Below are 20,741 nucleotides of genomic sequence, written 5' to 3'. Positions count from 1 at the left end.
TAGCCGCGAAGGGAAGGGAGGGGCGGGGGGAGCGCGCTCGAGCGCGCTCCCGGCCCAGGTGAGGGGCGGCCTGCGGCGCGCGCCGTGGTGGCTGACGTCGGGCGCGGGCGAGCCCCGGGGCGGCGGCGCGGGATGGCGGGGCCGCCAGGTAAGGCCGCGCGGCGGGTGGGGCGGGGCGGGGCGGGGCGGGGCCAGCCCCTGTCCCGGGGAGCGGAGCGGGGGCCTCCGCCGGGACGCGGGGTCCTGCCCGCCTTTCGCTAACGCAGCTGCCGGCGCGGGCCTGGTCCCGCCGCTGTCCCGCCCGGCCGCGGCTCGGCCGCCCGAGGAACCGCTCGTGTCCTTGCGCGCCGCTTCCTGCTCCGCTCCCCTCATTTCCGTCCCTTCCCCGGGGCGCGGCGGCGGGGCAGCCGACCCCCCCCGTCCAGGGGCCGCTAAACGGGGGCTGAGCCGGCCGCTGCCCGCGGAGCGCGGGGGGGTCCTTGCGGGGGAGCACCCGGAGCCGTTACCGGCCGCGGGGTAACCGCCGGCCGCCGGATTCCTTCGGGCGGGCCCCGGTGTCTGTTGAGGCCCGCGGAGCTGCGGGATCTCCGGTGCGTCCGGCCTGCGGCCTTGGCCGTGATGCGGGCGCTCGGCTGGCTCCCGCACCGGGCACGCGCCGCCTTGCCTCACCTTTCCCAGCCCGCTCGGCGCACGAAGCGCGGTTCGCTGCGAGGGAGAGCGTGGGCAGGGCAGGCCTTTCCCCGAATTCCTGCCGGCGCTGAGAGTGCTGCGCGGATCCGAGCTGGGGCACGGTGCTGCGGGTCGCAGGCAGCGGGAGGGCGCGGAGCTGGTGCTTGGCTGGGAACCGAGGCACCGACTGACCCCAGATGTCACATCTGAATGAATGCGGCCTGACAGGAGGGTGTAGGGAGGCGGGCGTTGGACTCTTCTCCCAGGTAACCAGCGACAGGACAAGAGGCAACGGCCTCAAGTTGCGTCAGGGGAGGTTCAGATTGGATATCAGGAAAAATTTCTTTACTGAAAGAGAGGTCAGGCATTGGAACAGGCTGTCCGGGTAGGTGGTGGAGTCACCATCACTGGAGGGGTTCAAAAAACATGTAGATGCAGTACTTTAGGCCATGGTTTAGCAGGCGTGGTGGGGTTGGGCAGATGGTTGGACTTGATGATCTTAGAGGTCTTTTCCAGCCTGTGATTCTATGGTCCTGGCTGGCGCTGCGGTCTGCGGGGAGACTGTGACGGGCACTGCCAAGCAGGTGGCGAGGGTGGTGCTTTGCTTGTGGGTGAGTGACACGTTTTTTCTCTGAACTAGCTGTTTGTCTGAAACGCACAGGGAGATCTTCACCTTGATTATTTTTAAACATTGTCCTTGACCTGCATGGTGGGGTGGAAGTGCATAGAAGGCTGACAGCTTACGGTTTCTGTAACCTCAAGGAACTTTGCTTGGTATCGGCTTGCCTGAGCAACTACCGAGTTTTAGCGTTCTTTGGAAAATGGAAGTCCGTGGTTGGTGGTTTTCCTTCTCTAAGAGCACTTGTTTGCTTATGCAACCTTACTGCAAGTTAACTTCTGGTCGCAGGAAGGAGCAGGTTTGAGGTCTGCCCAGCTACGTGACACCTTCCGTGCACTGTCCCATGCTCACCCAGATCCTTGACTCTTTCTGTAGTGTGCCCGGACAGCTGTTTGGATTTTGGATAGCATTTCTGCGTGCCAGGTGCCCTTTGTGCACAGGTTTTCATGCTGTTTTTCCCTAGCTTGCATGCATCTAAATAACTAGCTCTTTCTGGGGCACAGCGGCAGTTCTAGCAGAAGCTGTTCTAACTGTATTATAACCATTATAGGTAATTTCTGAAAGGGCAGTAGGCCAGTAGCATCAGCCCCTCTTCCGACGTCTGCCGGTAGCCTGGTGTTGGCTGTACAGTCACTACGGGAATATTCATTCAAGTGTGTAATTCCTTCCTGGTAGTCAAGTTGTTCTCTGCTGAATAAAGTTTGCCTTTCCTTTCTTCTCTTTCAGTTCTGGGAAATCCAGTTAATTATACAAATTAGCGCAAACTTTATGTGCTGAGTCAGTGGCATGGGGGAAATAATAGTGTGGCTTTCTGGCCTAGCATGGCTTTCTGTGGGAATTGTTATGTTAGACCAGTGTTCCTCCACGAAACCTCTGCTCTGAAGATTAGCAGAGCTGCAACGGAGCTGTTTTCTGTGACAAGTCATCCAGCCTTCTTCTGCAGAATGTCAAGGAGCAGATGGTGATGTTACGTCTGGAGACAAAAACGTGAATATGTAGGATGTCGGAGTTCGATGTGGGAACTCCGCTCTCTGGGGTTACAGGCTGCCTGGTACTGGCTTAACTTTCTGTGTGTGAAGGTTTTCCCGTCAGTTATGTAATTTAAGGTTGTTTTTTTATCAGGGATTCAGCAATCTGTGTTTCCTCTGATGTGAAAAGGTTGCTGTATGTCACTTTATTCCTGCATGCAGGTGAAGAAGTCTGGAGGTGCCTGGGATGCGGGGACAGCATCGCTGCTGGCCAGCGCCTCTACAAGACCGTCAATGAAGCTTGGCACGTGTCCTGTTTCCGGTAGGTAAAACTTTAGCCCTCTAAAACTCTCCGTCTGTTGTTCAGCTGACTCGGAACCTGGTGAAGTACCAATATTAACAGGGAGTTCTTGCTGTCTGCTCTATGCCTGACCTGTTCCGGAGCCTCTTGCAGGGCGATTGCGTGCCCGTGTTTGTGGCCGTACTTCAGTGCTTGCCGCGGCGCTGCAGAGCTGGGGTTCAGTCCCAGCAGCAGTCTGACGCTGCCCGGCAGAGTGTTGCCGTGCTGATGCAAACCCGTGCGGGAATGCAGATAAAGCACACGTGAAAGCTCTGACTTGCTGGTGGTGGCAGGAGCCGTGGGTTGCGTATTTGTCTTAAGCTGCATTCCAAAGTAGCGCCCAGGCAATTTGGATAGCCCGTTGCTTTTTCCATATGTGGTAGGTACGAGGGAGATAGCAGGGTGTCGGGGAAAACTGCTGATAGGGGGAGGGAGACCTTGCCTTTTACTTGCTCTCCTTTTCAGACTATTAAGACATACAAACTTATGAAATCTGTCGGGTAATGCTGCTGTTGGCAAGGGCGGAAAGGGATTGCTGGCACGCTTCCTGGCAGTGGGAGCAGTGCCTCCCATCAGTGTTTCATGAATACTCGGTTCACTTTTCATGCTCCAGAATCACACTTCTGAAGGTGCCTATATTTTTGAGAGGGATCGAGTACCTGCAGCTTCTGCTGGCTTCAGTGTCGGAGCAGCTGCTGGCTTGAATCTGGAGAGGCTGATCCTTTGGACACTGTCAAATGAAATGGGGGAAAAGGAAGCCAGAGTGTGGCTTTAGAGGAATGTTTGCTGTGCCAAGATAGGCATCTACTGTCCTGGCTTAAAGAACCAAAAAAGCCCAATAAAATACCCCAACTTTATTGAAGTGAGGATTATGTTTATTGGTGTATTTAAAAAAAAAAAGGCATATCATGCTGCCGAAGCAATGCCAGCTCTATTGACTTGGAAAATACTGTTATTTGGAATGACTTGTTGATAATCACAATTACAGCTTTGTATCACTACAAATCCCGGTCTTTTGGATTTCTATTGATTGGAGCGTTCATTTTTAGCTATGTTGAGTCAGCTTCTCTTAATCCTGGTTTTCTCTTCTCCCTAAAGAACTAGTATCCTGTTGTTGAGCTTCCCTAGATTCTGCCAGTAGCCAGACCCAAAGCTGTGGGTGCTAGTAAGTCTGTCTGTCTTGCCTTTGAATGCATTTCGGCTGTCAGTCTTGATTTGCAAATGTCTTGGTGCTGTTTGCTGTTGGGGCTGTGGAGGTGGGTAACAGCCGAGCTGGAGGCAAATCCTGCCCTTTACACACTTTGCAGAGAGTTTGATATCATAGTTTATACTGTCAAATAGAAGTTTGGTGGAGTGGATTTTTTTGGTTTGTTTTATGCCAGTGAAGATGCCAGCTTTTCTCCTGAGATGTGCAGTAACTTTCTGCGTTTGCTGATGTGCTTCTCTCATGCTCTGTGCTGGTGGCTGACTCTGGCACCCAGCGAAGCTGCCGTGCTGATTGCACAGTCTGAACCTGCAGTAAGGGAAGCTGCCCTTCTCTTTTTCCTAGTTCCAGGGTAGGATTGTACATGAAAACAAGTTTCCAGTTTGCACTCCGTTCCCCTTTTCTTCTGTTATCCCTAAGCCATGCTGAGCAGCAGTCTTCTGCTTGATATCCCAAAGCCAAACTTTAAAAATCCTCTAAGGGTAGGAGCCTTTGGCAGCTGGTAGCTGCGAGTTCCGGCAGCTCTTGCGGAGTGTTTTTTACAGCCTTCCTGTGGATTAGCTGACTCCCTGGCCTGGCACATAATTTCTCTAATGCTGACTGGCGCCGCTCCAGGCTCGTTAGCTCTGTTTATTCTTGGTCAGGCTGGGCTGCTGATCATGCTTGGCACTGGCAGTAGCTGACGTACATGCACGTCTCTGAGGATTTAAGTTTTTTGTCACTTCCCTCCTTCCTCAAACTGCATGTACAGGAGCTTTGTCTCCGAAACCTGTGTTTTCTCTGGTGTGGCTGGAGGGACAAGCAAATCCCTGTTCGCATATCTTGGATATTTTAAACTGTTCTTTGGCCAGCTGGTCCTTAGACTTGAATCCGATGGGCTGGATCTGGCTGAGGAGGTTTCTTAGATGTTTCTATCACAATGTCTGTTGTGAATTAACTCCGAATGTACTTTTTTTGCCTCTGAATTCTGTTGAGGTAGCATACGCTTTCAAAGGTCATTGCTTTTTGCTGATACACAGTTCCACTGGATTTGGAACTTAGATTGCACAGAACTTCAAACACTGCACCAAGAAAGGGCAAGAGAGAAGCGGCAAGATGTCTTTGTCCTAAGGGCGTTAGTGGAAGAGCTTTTTCTGACCTGGAGTGTGCTGTTCTTATTGCTTTCTGTGCAAGTTTTTTCTATATTATAAAATAGAAGATACTGTGTCGAATTATACCTTTGAATAAAGTACTGATACCTGATATTTGGTATTTTGATGTCTACTGTTGGTGTTTTGTGTTTGTGGGGTTTTTTTCCCCACAGATAAAGACAAATGGAATTAAAAACAATTCCCTCTTTCTGTAAGGATACTGTATATTTGAATTGGGGTGGGATGGGATGCGAAGACCCAGATATAGCTGCATGGTTTAATCTCAAGGACACAGTATTTGTAAAAATCCCGTTTTGAGTATTTAAAAACCATAAATTCAGATCATTGATTGATTGATTGAATACATCCAGGTGGGAAAATGCTTTTGGGTCTATATGAAGAAAATTATTGGAAGTGGTGGTAGGAATTCCTGCTGTAGTGAGGTGCTTAAGAACTTTTTAGGAAGGAAGACAGCTGAGGTTCAGTTCCTTCCTAACCATGAAATAACAGAGGATGCATATTACTGTGGTCTATAAAATAAATCTAATTTAAGTAGCCAAGCAACACAGGCTTGCTGCAGGAATCTCAAACAAAAGCCAAACCCACCACATCAGAGAGAAACTGTTTGCAGTGTATCTTCAACAAAAGTTACTGAAGGTGATGGGTTACTGGTGATTTTACAGTTACAGATTAAAAAATGTGCTGTTTAGTTTATACCAAAACCAGTTAATTAAAAGGTCAAAAATCATCAGAAATTTGAAGAGCAGAGAAGCTCATTTTCCTTTTTGTGGAAGAGGAAAGGAAAACAGGGAAACTTTGTATGAATTCAGAATCTTTCATTAATAGGTCTAAAGCACTGGAGATTATGGTGACCAGAAATTGTTAATTCAGCTTGGACAAATACTTCCTTTTTGCTTAATACACCAGATTTGTATGCATATACAATGCAGCTTGACCTCGGGAAAAATTCTCATGGCTTTCTGTATATTTTAAAAATTATATTATGAAATAGTTTGATGCTAAGTTAATAATGTAAACAACTGTGTGACTAAAAAGCATAAGCTTTTGATATCTGACTAAGTATATGTTAAATCTTTTTATGCTGATCATGAATTACATTATTGTATTTAAGTGACGGTAAGCAGTAAGTTGACTTTTCCAGTAAAAGATATTGGCTAAAAGTAAATACAATCTTGAAATCATTAAGAAACTGTTTATACTGGTGGAAAACCTAAAGTAATAGAACAAAATTTATTTGTTTAAATCATAATAAAAATTACCTTATGACCTTTACTTCGATCAGTTCCCCTGGCAGATTGTTCAGGTGCTTGCACTCTTTTTGAATGTGCTACTCCAGCTGAATTTCTGTCAACCTTTACTGGAGCTGGAAACTGAAAAATAAGGAGTGTTGTAACCACCAGAAGGCTGTTTTCTCTTAAGGAGTACTTCGAAAAAACGGAACAGTTTTGGCAGAAGAACTCCTGGCTCCGTCTCCTGCTGGTATTCTGAAGTGAATTTGAAACAAATTCTCCTTCTGCCTGGTTCTCAGTAGTGGAATGAGGTTAAAAGTAGATTCTTCCCAGAGTCCCTCATCGCCCGCCCGTTGTGTGCTCTCTGCAGCGTGACAGTCGTCCATGGTTGGAGAACAGCCGGCTGAGCTGTCCGTGTGCCCAGGGGATGTCCTGAGCTCCAGGCTACTGAGCAGAACGAGAACCACCAGTAATCACCACTAGTGATTTGATTTTGTTACAAAGACATGAGTTTTCTATACTGAATGACATATTCTGTGTGCTATAGAAATATTTTTTGCTCAGCAAAACTTGGTGAATCACCTTGATTCTTTCTACATTTGGGGGCAGGGGAAGGCAAGCTAGGTGATCTTGTATTATAATAGAATGTATATAGTTAGTTAAACCTGGTTTTGGGGGTTGCAGGATGACCTGGATGACTTCTGAGGAAGTTTTCCAACTCTGTTTGCTGTGGTTCTTAGGCTGTCTCCTAAACTTCCATTTGTGTTTGAGGCAAGTAATTTCTGTGGCTTTGTAATGATCAAGAAACTGGTCACCTAAAAATCTCCCATCGCTGCGGGCTTTCGGTCTCCCAGACTATGTCTACCAGCACTGAATTATCCTTAATGTTAGAAGTTTGTCTCCTATCTTCAGAAATTCCCCGTGTTGCAGTTTAAATCAATTTATTCTAGTCACATTCACAAGGGGTGTGGAAAACTGGCTTTTTTCCCCCCTCTGTTATTAAAGTAACCTTTTTCCGTTTGAAAGCAGCAGTCATGCCTCCCACCAGTCTCTCCTAGGCTGAAGAAACCCCGGACCTAGCTGCTTCTCAGTGACTGTTTTCTAGACTTTGGATCACTTCTGTTGGTTCAAACCATTTGGCACGGGCCTTCATTTTCCAAAAGCTGCTTCCTCCCCACAGACAACAGGACAAACAGACCTGCAGTGGCAGGATATGAAGCTCAAATGTACAAATGTTGGCAAATAAAGATCTAAGCAAAGGTTTGTGTGAAGATGAATTTGAAACGTGGGGAGGTTGGATGCTTTGAATCTTCCTTTAGTTTTAGCTGTGAACACAGTCAGGTTTGCACACACGGCAGCTGAATTTTAAAGCAGGGGAAGGGTCAGTAGTAACAAAAGGCAGCTAAGTTACGGTAGAAGCAGGAAGACGCGAATCTTCTCTTCTTCCCAGTCTTCACCAGTTTCTGTCAGTTGGAGAGCTAACGATAGGGCCTCAGAGGTGAGTGCTCTTCTGCACTAACCCTGCGGACTCCTGGGAATGTCTCTTTGGTGTCTCCATCAGCACTGAAATTCACCAGCACACTATCAGATTTAGGGAGAAATCGTTGTTAAGTGCCCGTTGGTACACAGATCACCGTGACTGTTCAGGAGTTTAAAAATCCAAGGAACAATGAAGCACGGCCACATTCCTCAGGGGAGTCTGTCAGCTACGGGACTGCGAGGAGGACCCTGTGTATTTAAGGAGGAGTTGGGCATTCCAGGAGCTGGGCGTTCCAGTCTGAACTTTTTTTAGTTGACTTGCACAGCTGGTCCTTTAGGGCATTGCTATCAAAGCATTATTATATCCAGGTAATTAGAATTACTCACACAGCCCAGCGTGTAGTAGGCTTTCCACATGGGTGAGAGAGGATCCTTCACTGGGGAGTTTAGCAGTCTGCACAGACAAAAGCAGCGAGTTAGGAAGTGAGTGAAGATGCAGAGGTGTAAGTGCCGTTCTTAACTGCTGCATGTGCTGCAGATCTGAAGTCACTGCTTCTGTAACCATACATCGTCTATGAAGTTTCAATAGGTTGAATTTCTTTGGTTTGCTCCTCGGCCTACATGTGTTCAGGAGGTCTGCAGCCATTAGCCAAGTATGGTGGAGATAAGAACTCTGTCTCCATCCTAACATTGTGCTTAGTGACGTTACGTACCGAGAACGCATCACTGTGTTGGTCTGAAGTTCTGCAGCTGCTTAGAAGTAAGATGCAGCGATGGAGATGAGCTTCGCTTCACTGTTTGTTTTAATTTACTCAAGAGCTATGTGCAAGAGCTTTCGCTCAGAGGTATGTGCACATTGAAACGGTCTTGGTTTCAGTAGCTGATGTCAGGAGCTGGCTCTGTCTTTCAACAGCAGCAAAGCACGTTATATGTAAGTGCCTTGGAAATACAATGAGGTGTTGGGATTGCACTGAGGTATTTGGAATGCCTCCAAACTGCGCCCATGCCGAAACAAAGACTTGCTGCAGACTCTTCAGGCATCAAGCAGATGCCTCTTCCTCAGCTTGTACCAGCCCCACACGTACCAAAGTGCCTGTCTGTGCCCGGATAAATTTGTGTGTCTCAGGGCTGGTAGATGCGCTGAGCAATGCATCTGTTTGCAGAGGTGCTGTTGGACAGTGAACTGGGTGTTAAAGAGGGTGTCTAGAAGAGCAGCTGAACGCCAGCTGTTTAAGAGATTAATCCCTTGAATATCACTATGTGATGCACTTCTGCGGGGATAAAACTGTAAGGCTGTGACTCAAATTGCAATAAATTTCACGTTAAGTCATTGTCGAGGTTTTTCGTTTGTTCATTTGCTAGTTATACTTTTCAGGCTTCTCTCTCTGGCAAAAATGACTGTACCATTCTAAACCATAGTAAGGAAAGCAACCCCCTGTGATGGCTACCTGTTTGTAGTAGAAGTGCTGTCAGCATTTGGAAGAGAGAAAATGCTGATACCTGACTTCAGCTGCTGAAAAAGAAATTTGCTTTGGTGCATTTTGGCCCTCGGAGACGGTATCAGTAAAATTACATAGAAAAGATGTGTCCGTCCCCCCCCACCTGTTTATCAGCATTTTTGAAGTACAGTCGTTCTGGCAGGCATTCAGATTCTAGAACCTATTAACACCTTTTCCAGAGCCCTTTTATCAGAGCTATTGCATTCTCAAACAGGTCACACAGACAATAAAAAAGGCAAGAAGTAACAAGAGAATTCTATGCAGGAAAAACTAACTTGCTTGCTGGAGAAGTAAAATAATTTTGATAAGATGTTTCCTGTTTAAATAGACATTTGACTGTGTGTCCTTTGGCTTTAAGGAAGTCTCAAACAAAATCCCTTCCCAGTTGCTTAGCTGTCTGGGTGGGTTTTATTACTTTGAAGTTAGGCTTTATCTGCTGGCTTCATTCACAGACTAGCTGGCTGCTTATCGCATCTGTGGATCAAATCTTCAAAGGTTTTGTCTGAAGAGTTGGGATTTATGAGGTCACGTGGAATCCCCCTTGGAGGGGGTTCAGCCCATGGCAGCAGGGTTGTGGGGAAAAGCTTTTGTCTGTAGGTGATACTGGGTAGGGGAGGGCTCTGTGATGCACGGGAGTTCTGTGTGTGTCGCGGGCAGGCGTCGGATCGGGAGCGCTGGCCCGTTTTCAGCACGCAACATATAGAGAATGTGGGAGACCAGAGCGCATTCCTAGACACAGACTCACCGTGTTGCTGCTTCCAGTAGAGCTGTGTGAAATGTCAGAAGGAATTAGACCCATGCTGGAGCTGACGACCACATCAGGCTCTGCAGCACTGGGCTTCGCTGCACTTTTACAGCCAGGCTTAGAAACTGCACTGAATGGGTAAAAATTGGGGGGTTTTTTACCTCCCCCCAGAAAAGTGGCTGCTTATTAAAAGTAAAAGAAAAAAAAAAACAAATCAAGAAATAACAACCCAAAAGGCCTCCGGACTTTCTGCTTGCTTCAACAGCGAGCAGCAGCTGTCAAATCTGCAGCCAAGACTGCCTGGTCGCAGCCCCAAGCGTCCCTTAACAATATGCCAGCTGAGAGGAGCATCTCCAGTGAAAGCACACTGGAGTACTCTTGCGTCTGGAACACAGCACGAGTTTCAGGCTGTGTTCAGGCATGCCAGGCTTTGCTGACTGTACAGAAATGGGAGGGCTCAGTGCAGCAGCATATGTTTGTTGCATTTCTGTCTTGCAGACAGCTTTAGCTGATTAGGCCACTAGAGATCCTGCTTGGCTTCAGAGCAAGCAAAATGATATGACTACATGTGCTGCAAGCAGGAGAGGGTCTGTGCTGATTTATACCTCTCAGCTTCCATTCAGGAGATGAAGATTAGGTTAAATGATTGCAATGATCTCTGTTAGAACAGCCTTGGAAAGCAAGCTGTTTTTCGTTGAAGCGCACTGTGAGTTACCTCCTGCACCAGGACGGAGCGATTGTGGGTGCTGTGAAGGCAGTATAACCCCGCTCGCTGTGAGGGATTTCGGAAGGTATGTCATAAACGTCCATGTGGTGTGTTTGGAGACGTGGCTGGCTGTCTTCGTCAGACTCTGCCTGCCTTGACTCCTCCGTCAGAATGTACCGCTGCTGCTGCAGAGAGTAGTTTCATGTTTATGCACTTAGGTCTTACTTTGGCAGAAGCTGCTCTCTTTCAGCACTTATTAACTCTCTTTGGATCAAAGCTCCACCCTCGTGAAGAAGTAGAGCTTATTCAGCCGCCGTAGCCACGCGCTGTCCTCCTGCAATGGCTCCTCCTCCCCTCCCACCCTTGGGTGGAACCAGAGAAGGGAAAACTTGACAATAGTTAGCAGGCAGCAGAGCTCGCAAGAACTACTGCAGAAGCATGTCCAGCTAGCCCGGTTAGCAGCTATTCTATCCTTCCCAAGGGTGCCGCTGCTGCTGAGTGTGGGAGAAGATGGTTATAGCCACGGGAGCCAGGAAAAATCTGGAAAGGAATGAGCAGCCAAGAGACCTGGCATTCCTCGGGCAGCTTCAAAGAGAGGTGAAGTATCTGAATCAGCGCAAGATTAAATGAGTGCTGCCTGCTGCCATGTTGGCAGAACAGAGCTGTTCAGAGGCAGTTGGACGAGTTTGTGGCTGAGCCGGTTTATCCAGTGTTGAAGATGGGAAGTTACTTGTCTGCCCCAGCTTACTTCGCTCCCAAGGATCCCTTTCGGTAAGTCTTGCGCAGGATTAGCAGTGGACCTTCAAAGTGTCGTTTCCCCCCACTGTAATGCTGTCCTAAGCAGTTAGAGTGCGAGGCGTGAAGAACGAGGTGCAGTGCTTGTGGGCAGGGAACAGCCGGCTGCAGACTGGGATCCTGCCTTGCTCTGAGCAGGGGACAGGGAGGATTCTCATCACCAGCCTCTTCGCAGCTCTCCGGTACGAGGGGACAGCAGCTGTGTCGTGAGACAGTCTCTGCGTAGCCCAGGCAAGCAGGCTCGCTTTCAGAGCAGCGCTACGCTTGCCGCCTTACCCCATGCCCCTGTGCTTTGCTCCACGGCCAGAGCAATGAGATTACTGAAGCTGCCGCTGCTGGTGTCTCTTCCAGAGCTACTTGTGCTTGGGCATAGTGCAGGGTGAGGCAAGGTGCTGCTGTTGCGAGTTCAGGAAGGTGATGTAATCTGCAGGGAGGCCGTGCATAATCTTGTTTGAGAAAAGAAATCAAGTACCTTGCAGGTAACTAGGGACGAGCAGCACACTTCCCTTACATAGAAAGGATTCTTCTCCTGTGATATTTTTGTTTCTATTAACAGCCGTTCTTGGCCCAGTTGAACAAATGAGGCTTGAGAAAGGCAATAGCTACAAAAATCAGGCTTTGATTGCATTGCGTCTCCGTAACGAAAACTGTTAGTGGGGCTGAACGCAGCCGGGATGGAGACTGTCGCTGATGTGCTGATACGGCGAATAGATGGGGAAAGGCAAGGCTTGCAGTTTCATTGTCTCCCTCCTATCCTCTCCACTCTGATTTGCTCAGTATTGATCCTGTCCCTGCAAACACTGTTGTACTGATTTGGGAGTAAGGAGCCTTTTGTTCAAACAGTCTATGATAGGAGTAAATACACTAAATACAATTGCTAAGCTTTTTCAGGCAACTTTCTGAAACAGCATCCACTCTCAGAAGGAGGAAAGTGAGCAGCCATTCATTGTTTGTAATACGTGTAGGGCATCATGCTAATGCATGGAGACACCTTCCCCTAAGTACACGGAAATGGTTTTGCATAGTCAGAGCTTAAACACTCTGTCTTCTCATACTTGGTCTGTTTTCTCGTATCTGTTCTTCCTTGCCTGGTATCTCTTACGTAGCCAGTGCACGCACTTCTAAGTCCGGGTGAGAAGCCTTTGGGTTAGCTGCGGGCTGGGGTTATGTTTTATTCTGCAGCCTTCTGTCTGCGTGACTGTCCTCTGCCTGCAGAATTGGAACTGCAGCTCTTTCGAACCTGTCCAGCGTTAACTGATCTAGCCTGACAGTGTGTGTGTGTGGGGGTGCATTTTATTAATGAGCCCTTCTCAAAGGGATCTGTCTCTTCCGTGCCAGGGAAGTCTTTGCTTCCATGAGGGTATTGGCTTTCATTGAGCTGTAAAAGAGATGCCACATCAATTGAATCTCCATCTCGCTGAAAACCAGGCTGGTTACCTGTTGTGACCTGATCCTCCTACCACCCCCCACAAAACCAAGTAGCCTTCAAGCAGCGATTTGTGAACTCTTCCTGCTCCTGCTGTGCTGCAGAACATCAGGGCTGAACACTGCACCCAGATGCTGCCTGGGGTTCCTCGAGCATGGCTATAGGAGGCAGATTAATTCATTCTTTATAGCCAAGGCTGGGAAGTGAAGAATGGTAACGTATGGGACTGTATAATCAGAGCAGGGTTCTGCAGCTCTGAAAATTGTGGCTGGGCAGCAAGAGGAAACATGTCAAGTATGGCTGTTACCAGTCCTCCAAGAAACTTGATTATCGTGCTTTGCTACTCTGTAAAAAGAATAGCAAATCATCTAGGAGAAGATTAGCACTTTCTAATCTATAAATGACAGAGGGGCAAGAAATCTTCCTTTCTCTTGGTTGCGGTGACTGGCAAAGATTAGTTTGCGTAATACCCGTAGAAGTAATTGTATTCCTGCCTTAGCTGATGCGAGCCCTGGCAACGCAGCGCTGCAGCGGCACGCACTCTAGTGAGGAGGGAAGGGAAGGAGTGGTAACGCTTCTATCTGCTGTGATAAAATTCTGACATATCTCTGCAAGGAGAGTCATGTGGAACAATCATGTGGTGCTTTTATCATTTGGGCAAAGGCGTTGAAACAGGCCTTGAAACTACCTGCGTGCTGCTTGCCAGTTCTCCATACCTGACAGGCCTAAAGCCTTTTCTACGTTACAGAACACACGGGAAATAACAGAAGGAGTTGCTTGGCAGTATGGGCCGTGGCCATGGCCTCTTGCTGGCAGTGATTAACGAAGTAGCCAGTTAGACCCATCACCAGCACCTGGCCTCTCTGGGGCTGGTTGCTTTGTTCCTGTTGCCTCATTGCCCTGGGTGGGGTTCTGAGCCTTAAGCTGCAAACTTGTCCTGCCCAGATTTGTTTAATTGCATAGCAAAGAACTGACTGCTTGCCGGCTCCACCCCCTCACCTTCATTTTGCTATGGTTGTGTTGCAAATTAGATACCAGTGCTTATTTCCAGATGGAAGCAAACTAATCGAAGTGCTGTAAGGTTGGAATCAAACCATGAAGAAGAAGTAGAGGAAGGGTAAAGGGAAGATGAGCATACATGATCCTCTGGAGCCTATCTAAACAGAGTTGCGGTTGTGTGGCTTTTGCAGAAATTTTAGATTTTCTTAGGGAGAAAAAGGACTGGTTGAAGGCAAAATTGAAGAGGGGTGAGGAAGGGAAGGTGTTTTGCTTAAAAACAAGTAGATAAATCACCGACCTGCTTGGAGAGAACTTAGACAGAAAGCTAGGTCTTGAAGTCCTGGTGGAGCAGTCTCCTGTGTTGCTGTCTGCATCCCAAGTGCAGGTCTGGTCACAGCTCCCTGTTTGAAGATGTAATCACTCTTGGAGCACACACTGGTACAAGCATGCACACAGAAGTCGGGTAAGTCTGAGAGATCCCATTTGCCCATGTTGAGCTTGCCCATGTTGAGCCAGACGTTCCTGCCACAAGGTGATAGAAATCTTTGCTGTTAGTCTGCACTTGCTCTTTTCTCCCTCCCACTCACCTACTTAATCATTTGGCATGGGGTATTTACTGCAAATGAAAGCCAAAGTCTAGTGGTTGAAGGCAAAACGCGTTGCAGTGCCCTCTGGGTCTCTTGCATACCACGAGCAGGGTGTAACCATGACAGTGCCTCAGGGCTGGGGCTGTAGTGATGCATGTACCGTGTACAGCAATGCTGAGTTGCTTCTCCTCCTGCCTCAGACAGAATTGGCAGGGCCTGCTGCACGTGGTGGACTTCTTTCCCATCACTGAGGAAGGGGCAGGAGGGGGGGCAGGATTTGGAGCTCCTCAGCTTCGGGAACAAACACTACCAAAGCCAAATACATTAAAAGGAGCAACTTCCCTGAGGGTAGGGTATGGCAGTAAATACCTCATGAGGTGTGTTTTCCCCTAAAACCATCAGTTGCTTACAAGCAGCTTCACCTTGTTGCTTTGCAGGCTCTTGAGATGGAGCAAGTAACTCTCTCCATGTTGGAGCACGACCAGCTTCGCGTATCATCACGCTCATTACAAGCTGGTGGAGTTTACAAGGAATGGCTTTGGCACAAATAAGCTTTCATGACGTTTGTGAAAGGTGGAGTCAACAGTAGCTCTCATCTTAGACCTGGGAGCATGTGAAAAGTGCACCTCCACTGCCAACTCGCTGACTTCCGTGCGTTTGGTGCTGTTGAGAGGTGTGCTGTCCTGGAACCTGAACCCCCACCGCTCCAGTGCAGGGACTGAGACAGCTGTTGCAGTAAGGGGCAGAATCATAGAATTGTTAAGGTTGGAAAAGACCTCTAAGATCATCAAGTCCAGCCGTCAACCCATCACCACCATGCCTGCTAAACCATGTCCTGAAGTGCCATATCCACATGTTTTTTGAACACCTCCAGGGATGGTGACGCCACCACCTCCCTGGGCAGCCTGGTCCAGTGTCTGACCACTCTTTCAGTAAAGAAATTTTTCCTAATATCCAATCTAAACCTCCCCTGATGCAACCTGAGGCCATTGCCTCTCGTGCTATTGCTAGTTACTTGGGAGAAGAGACCAACACCCACCCCACTACAACCTCCCTTCAGGTAGTTGTAGAGAGCGATAAGGTCTCCCCTCAGCCCCCTCTTCTCCAGACTAAACAGCCCCAGTTCCCTCAGCCACTCCTCATCAGACTTGTTCTCCAGACCCCTCACCAGCCTCGTTGCCCTTCTCTGGACACGCTCCAGCAACTCAATGTCCTTCTTGTACTGAGGGGCCCAAAACTGAAGACAGAACTCGAGGTGCGGCCTCACCAGTGCCAGAAGAAGCCCTGCCTTCCACCTTTGGGAAGGCATCCTGCTGATGACAACATCGATCATTGAGGTGCTGCTTTGAACCAGTTATTGGTGACTAACTTGCCTTGGGTTCTCAGGAACAGCCAACACCAGACCAATTTTCCTTCTAAAGTCTGAGAACGTGCTGCCCAGGGCTAACGGATTAATCTTCAGTGGTGCAACTGCTGCCTGTGCATTATCTCTCTGTTAAGTCACACTTCCATGCGGAAGGATTTAAACTCCCTTGGCCAATGCATGCTGCTAAGGCAGGATTATGTTGTGTTCAGGAAGCCTGAAGATCTGGATTCTGCTTGTGATTTGCTAAAATGTATCTGCAATAGAGTTCCTGCATCTTTTTCCTTGATTGGGGCGGAGGGGGTTGGTTGGTTGGTTCTTGGGGAGGGAGGATTGGAGGCAGAGGATTAAGAATGGTTGCTTGTTGAAATGAGAGCTGACAGGGATGTCTGAAGGATTTTGAGACTCCCTTCCTGAAATTAGAGAAATAGTTTTGTCTGGGGTTTTTTTGGTTGGTTGATGGTTGTGGGGTTTTTTTTCTCATGCGCTGTCATCAGCAGAAGGAAAGGGAGAGCAGTTGGTGAGGGGAGGTGGAGGACTTTCATCACAGTTAATTGGTGGATGCAGTAAGTACATGGAGCTCAGAGGATGAACTGCTTTGAGAACTCTCCCTCAAACGGTTAGTGCTGCACTTGACCTTTTGGGAGAGGTCTACTCAGAGAAGAATGGAAAGGCTTTCCACAAAGGCTGGTGCAAACTGGCTTTGTGTTGCATAGGGAAGTGGATCCTGCCTCTCTGTCCTTCTTAAAGTGGCTGAGGAGCCAGGGGCTCCGGTACAAGGCGGTGTGATGCTATAGAAACACTAATTAGGAACCTGGCAGAGCTGTCTGTGTGCTGGGCAACTCTGCAGCTGGAAGCTTGCGTCCAGGAAGAGGGAGGAAGTGGAGGAGCAAAATTTGTAAGGCAGAATTTATAAAGCTACTGATGTGTTTTAATAAATGGATGGGATTTATTTTAAACTTTGGAAGCTTGTCTTTTCCTTTGTATTGGTCCATACCACCTCTCCTTACAAACCTTGGGTTTGGTGCTAATATTCAGTTGAAAAAGCATTGGGAAACGTAGGGGTTTAGTGCATCCGTAGCTAGAAGAGCAGGTGGTGAGCTGCTGCTGAATGTCTGTTTGCTCCATGCAGGAGAGAAGCTTTTTGATTTCTGACTTGTTGCCAACTGGAACCTTGTTCCTTTGTTTCCTTCAAGGTGCTCTGAATGTCAGGATCCCCTCACTAACTGGTACTATGAGAAAGATGGCAAGCTGTACTGTCACAAAGACTACTGGGGGAAGTTTGGGGAATCCTGCCATGGCTGCTCTCTGCTGATGACTGGACCTGTGATGGTAAGGACTCTACAGGACTTCTGCCTGGAGGCAGGACACACCTGCCTCCAGCTCCTCGAACTGGGCTGGGAGTTGCGCTGGCTGTTCAGATAACCGAATAAACTGAAGGCAATAGTCTCTTTGCTACTCTAACCTCTAAACAGAGATTTGAAATGAGGCTTGTGTGTGCATCTTTTAGACAGAGATTAATTTTGAACGGGGGTGACCCTTAGAGGAAAGAGTTGAGAGGATCTGAAGTGTATGAACAAAGTAAGGTGCTAAAATGCATGGGCATGAGAAATAAAAAGGTGATTAAGGGAACGTCTGTTCAGTTTCTGTAGCATAGTGCCTCCAAGTCTCCATGGGGTGATTTTCCACTGCATTGTGGAGTCAAACCTCTCAGCTCAGCATAGGCAGGAGGTTCTGGCTTTGGGGAAGGTTGCCATGCAAGTCCCACCTGGTCTGTGGCCACACTGGTCTTCTGGCTCATGGTGTCTTGAGGTAGTGTTAGCCCCAATGGCTTTGAAGCGCTGAACTCTGCCTGCACGATATGGGGCTTACCTAAGCGTTCCCCTCCTTGCTGCAGCCTTGCAAATATTTAACCTCTAAAACTGTCAAGAATTAAATATAACCATTATTTTTCTAGGGCCTAAATAAAAGCAGCATGGTACTCGGTGATATGATTGGTACCTCAAAGAGAAGTCCTGAGAAAAGTGCAGCCTATTTCTTATTGCCTGCAGAAGTCTTTGCAAAATACTGTCCAAGTTCTCATAGGAAAAATCGAAAAACAGATCAATGAATAAAAATATTTTTTGAAGGTATTTTGTTGTCTCAGTCTCAGCTCGCTTTTTTTTTTCTGTCAGCTGGCCGGTAAAGTGTCTGAATTTGTGCATTGCTGGTCTGCCAAAAAAAAAAAACAAAAGCCCTTTCAGCTTTATTAATTCAGGCGTAACGTTAGTTATCTTGCCAAGAGCAACTCAACAGGAAGGTTTAATATCTTGTTTACTAGTCTGTAGCAGGCTATCAACTATTTTTGATATCCGAGCAGCTGCCAAATATCTCAGAGGTTCCTGGGACACAAGCTTGTCTTTGCATGTTGACACGTTTGTTTCAGAGGAGTTTTGCAAACAAGGTGCCAAGGATGGGGTTCAGCAAAGGTAGAACGGGCTCATAGAACTCTCCACTTGACTTTGAGATCTAAACGAACACGTTAATTAGAGAGGAAAGCAGTAGCTGCATCTGCTGATGGATTTTGGCCCTACTAAGCTACTCCCTTTTCTGTCTGTAGGTGGCTGGCGAATACAAGTATCACCCCGAGTGCTTTGCTTGTATGAGCTGCAAAGTGATCATTGAAGACGGGGACACTTACGCACTTGTGCAACATTCCACTCTCTACTGGTAAGACGGAGCTGCATGCTTGGCCGCGGAGTTGCTCCCTGCTGTATATGTAAGCCGTGTTAGCTGGCTCCACGTGGTTCAGCCGAATGCTACGCTAAGGAGTGCCAGGAAGCTGCCTTTTGAGGGAGGGAGGAACGGAGTAAGCACTAAAAACTACAGCTTATGGTCAATGAAAGAACTTAGAAGTGTGATTTTGGCAGGGAGAGGTAGGACACTGCTGTAATGGCTTTCTTCACTTCTTTTAGTGGAAAATGCCACAACCAGATTGTGCTGACACCGATGATAGAAAAACACTCCACTGAATCTCTGCGTGAGCAGCTGCCCTATACACTGACCCTCATCTCCATGCCGGCAGCTACTGATGGCAAGAGGGGGTTCTCCGTCTCTGTTGAAGGTGGCTGCTCCAGCTATGCCACTGGTGTCCAGGTGAAAGAGTGAGTATGACAAGGTTGTGCTCAAGGTACATGTCTGTGCAGAGGGACCTGGTGAAAATGCTGCAGCGCTGCTGTCCGGCCAGCTGCTTTCGCTGCTGAGGGGATCTGTCTCGGCACGACGGGGACGTATGTTGGCTGACAGCCATTTGTGTTTGGTCTCCATTTCGCTCTTGTGGCGACCTTAATTGATAACTTTATTTCGCAGTGCTGTCTCCTTCACTGACCACAAAACATTTGGCAAATTGTTTATGGACTAACAATTTTTGCCATTGGGCAAATGAAGAGCTCTCCTCAAACAAGCTCAGACCTAAGCACTTGGTCTAATGGTAGCTCCCTGTGTTGGTAGATTAGCATTGTTTTATTTCAGAATACCAATATGAAGGGAAGCATCAGAGATCAAATATTTTTTATAATTTTGGCTAAACTGACTTCCCACACACACTGTAATTCCCATGTTTAGAGTTAACAGGATGCACATCAGCCCAGATGTCCGAAACGCCATCCACCCTGCAGATCGTATCCTGGAGATTAATGGAGCTCCTATTCGTACGTTACAGGTGGAGGAGGTGGGTAGAGTTCTGTTCTGAAACCTCCTTCTCATCTGCCTTCCTGCAGCTTTTCTGTTTCTCGGCGCTGTTCTCCCACCCTACATACAGTGTGTGTACCCCCGTAGTACTCATGCTGACAGTAGGAATAAACACAAAGACAAGCTTTGCTACCCCTTCCAGCTGAAGAGGAAGATCTAACAGATGGAAATGCAGTTAGGATGCAGTTCTGCTTTTTTGGCATTCGAACACGAAAAGAGGTAATAAGAAAAGTGTAGGGCTGTGATATCTCAGAGGACAGAGAGGCTGTGTGAAGACTCTGTGTATTGCTAGTGAAGTCCACTCTTCTGATCGATTTAGAGGCAACTGCTAATAGACAACGTCTCAGCTGATCCTAGGGATGAGTTTCCCATTGCAAAAGAAGTATTTGATGTCTGTATTTACAAGTAAATGCTTTATACAGCTATCAGGTGAGGCTGTAAGAGTGTAGTGAGGCTACCATTACCTTCACTACGCAAGGGTCTTATTTACTGTTGGTGCTGAAGAGAACATTAGGAGCACAATAGACATGTCTCAGATAAATCTCCACATTTTGTTTTTTGCTGCACTGTTCGGGGTGGAAGCGTGCTTATTTTTTTGAACACATCTCAGAAAAAGGAAAAAAAGAACCAACAGGTAGGAAGGGACCTCAAGGATCATCTGGTCCAACCTTTCTTGGCAAAAGCACGGTCTAGACAAGATGGCCCAGCACCTCGTCCAGCCGAATCTTAAAAGTGTCCAGTGTTCCCTGGGGAGATCATTCCAATGGTTGATTGTTCTCATTGTGAAAAGTTGTCCTCTTGTGTCCAGTCGGAATCTCCCCAGGAGTAACTGGTAGCCATTACCCCTCATCTTTTCCATGTGACTCCTTGTAAAAAGGGAGCCTCCATCTTCTTTGTAGCCACTCTTTAAATAGTGGAACATGGTGATAATGTCTCCCCTAAGCTTTCTTTTCTCAAAGCTGAACAAACCCATTTCTCCCAGCCTTTCCTCATATGGCAGGCTTCCCAGTCCTTTGATCATCTTTGTGGTCCTTCTCTGGACCCTTTCCAGCCTGTCCACATCTTTCTTGTACAGATCACTTGTAGCTGACCAGAAAGAAGAGGATTTGGATAGCATAAGCAACTTCTGTGTTGCTAGCTTGATTTGTCTGGTAGACAGCTGTGGTACGCAGAACTAAACCACAGCTATGGAGTGATCTCGCTGAAGTCTACTCTGATTCCGAGGGGCATTCT

General features: G+C 47.8%; 1 protein-coding gene across 3 annotated transcripts in view; it reads left to right on the top strand.

Annotated features, from left to right (window-relative positions):
- The first annotated feature begins 66 nt into the window (after nucleotides 1-66).
- LIMK2 (LIM domain kinase 2) overlaps nucleotides 67-20,741 on the top strand; it is a 32,749-nt gene continuing 12,074 nt past the window's right edge. For all 3 annotated transcript variants that reach the window (XM_075434271.1, XM_075434272.1, XM_075434273.1), the window contains exons 1-6: nucleotides 67-148; nucleotides 2,479-2,578; nucleotides 16,976-17,111; nucleotides 18,379-18,488; nucleotides 18,734-18,922; nucleotides 19,383-19,488. In XM_075434271.1, the coding sequence (XP_075290386.1) occupies nucleotides 133-148; nucleotides 2,479-2,578; nucleotides 16,976-17,111; nucleotides 18,379-18,488; nucleotides 18,734-18,922; nucleotides 19,383-19,488 (657 nt within the window). In that variant the 5' untranslated portion in view covers nucleotides 67-132. The remainder of the gene's footprint in view (nucleotides 149-2,478; nucleotides 2,579-16,975; nucleotides 17,112-18,378; nucleotides 18,489-18,733; nucleotides 18,923-19,382; nucleotides 19,489-20,741) is intronic.

The sequence above is a fragment of the Opisthocomus hoazin genome, chromosome 13, assembly GCF_030867145.1.
Source record: "Opisthocomus hoazin isolate bOpiHoa1 chromosome 13, bOpiHoa1.hap1, whole genome shotgun sequence".
Taxonomy (NCBI): domain Eukaryota; kingdom Metazoa; phylum Chordata; class Aves; order Opisthocomiformes; family Opisthocomidae; genus Opisthocomus; species Opisthocomus hoazin.
Note: the sequence above shows the minus strand (reverse complement) of the source record. Positions and strands in the feature narration are given on the sequence as shown.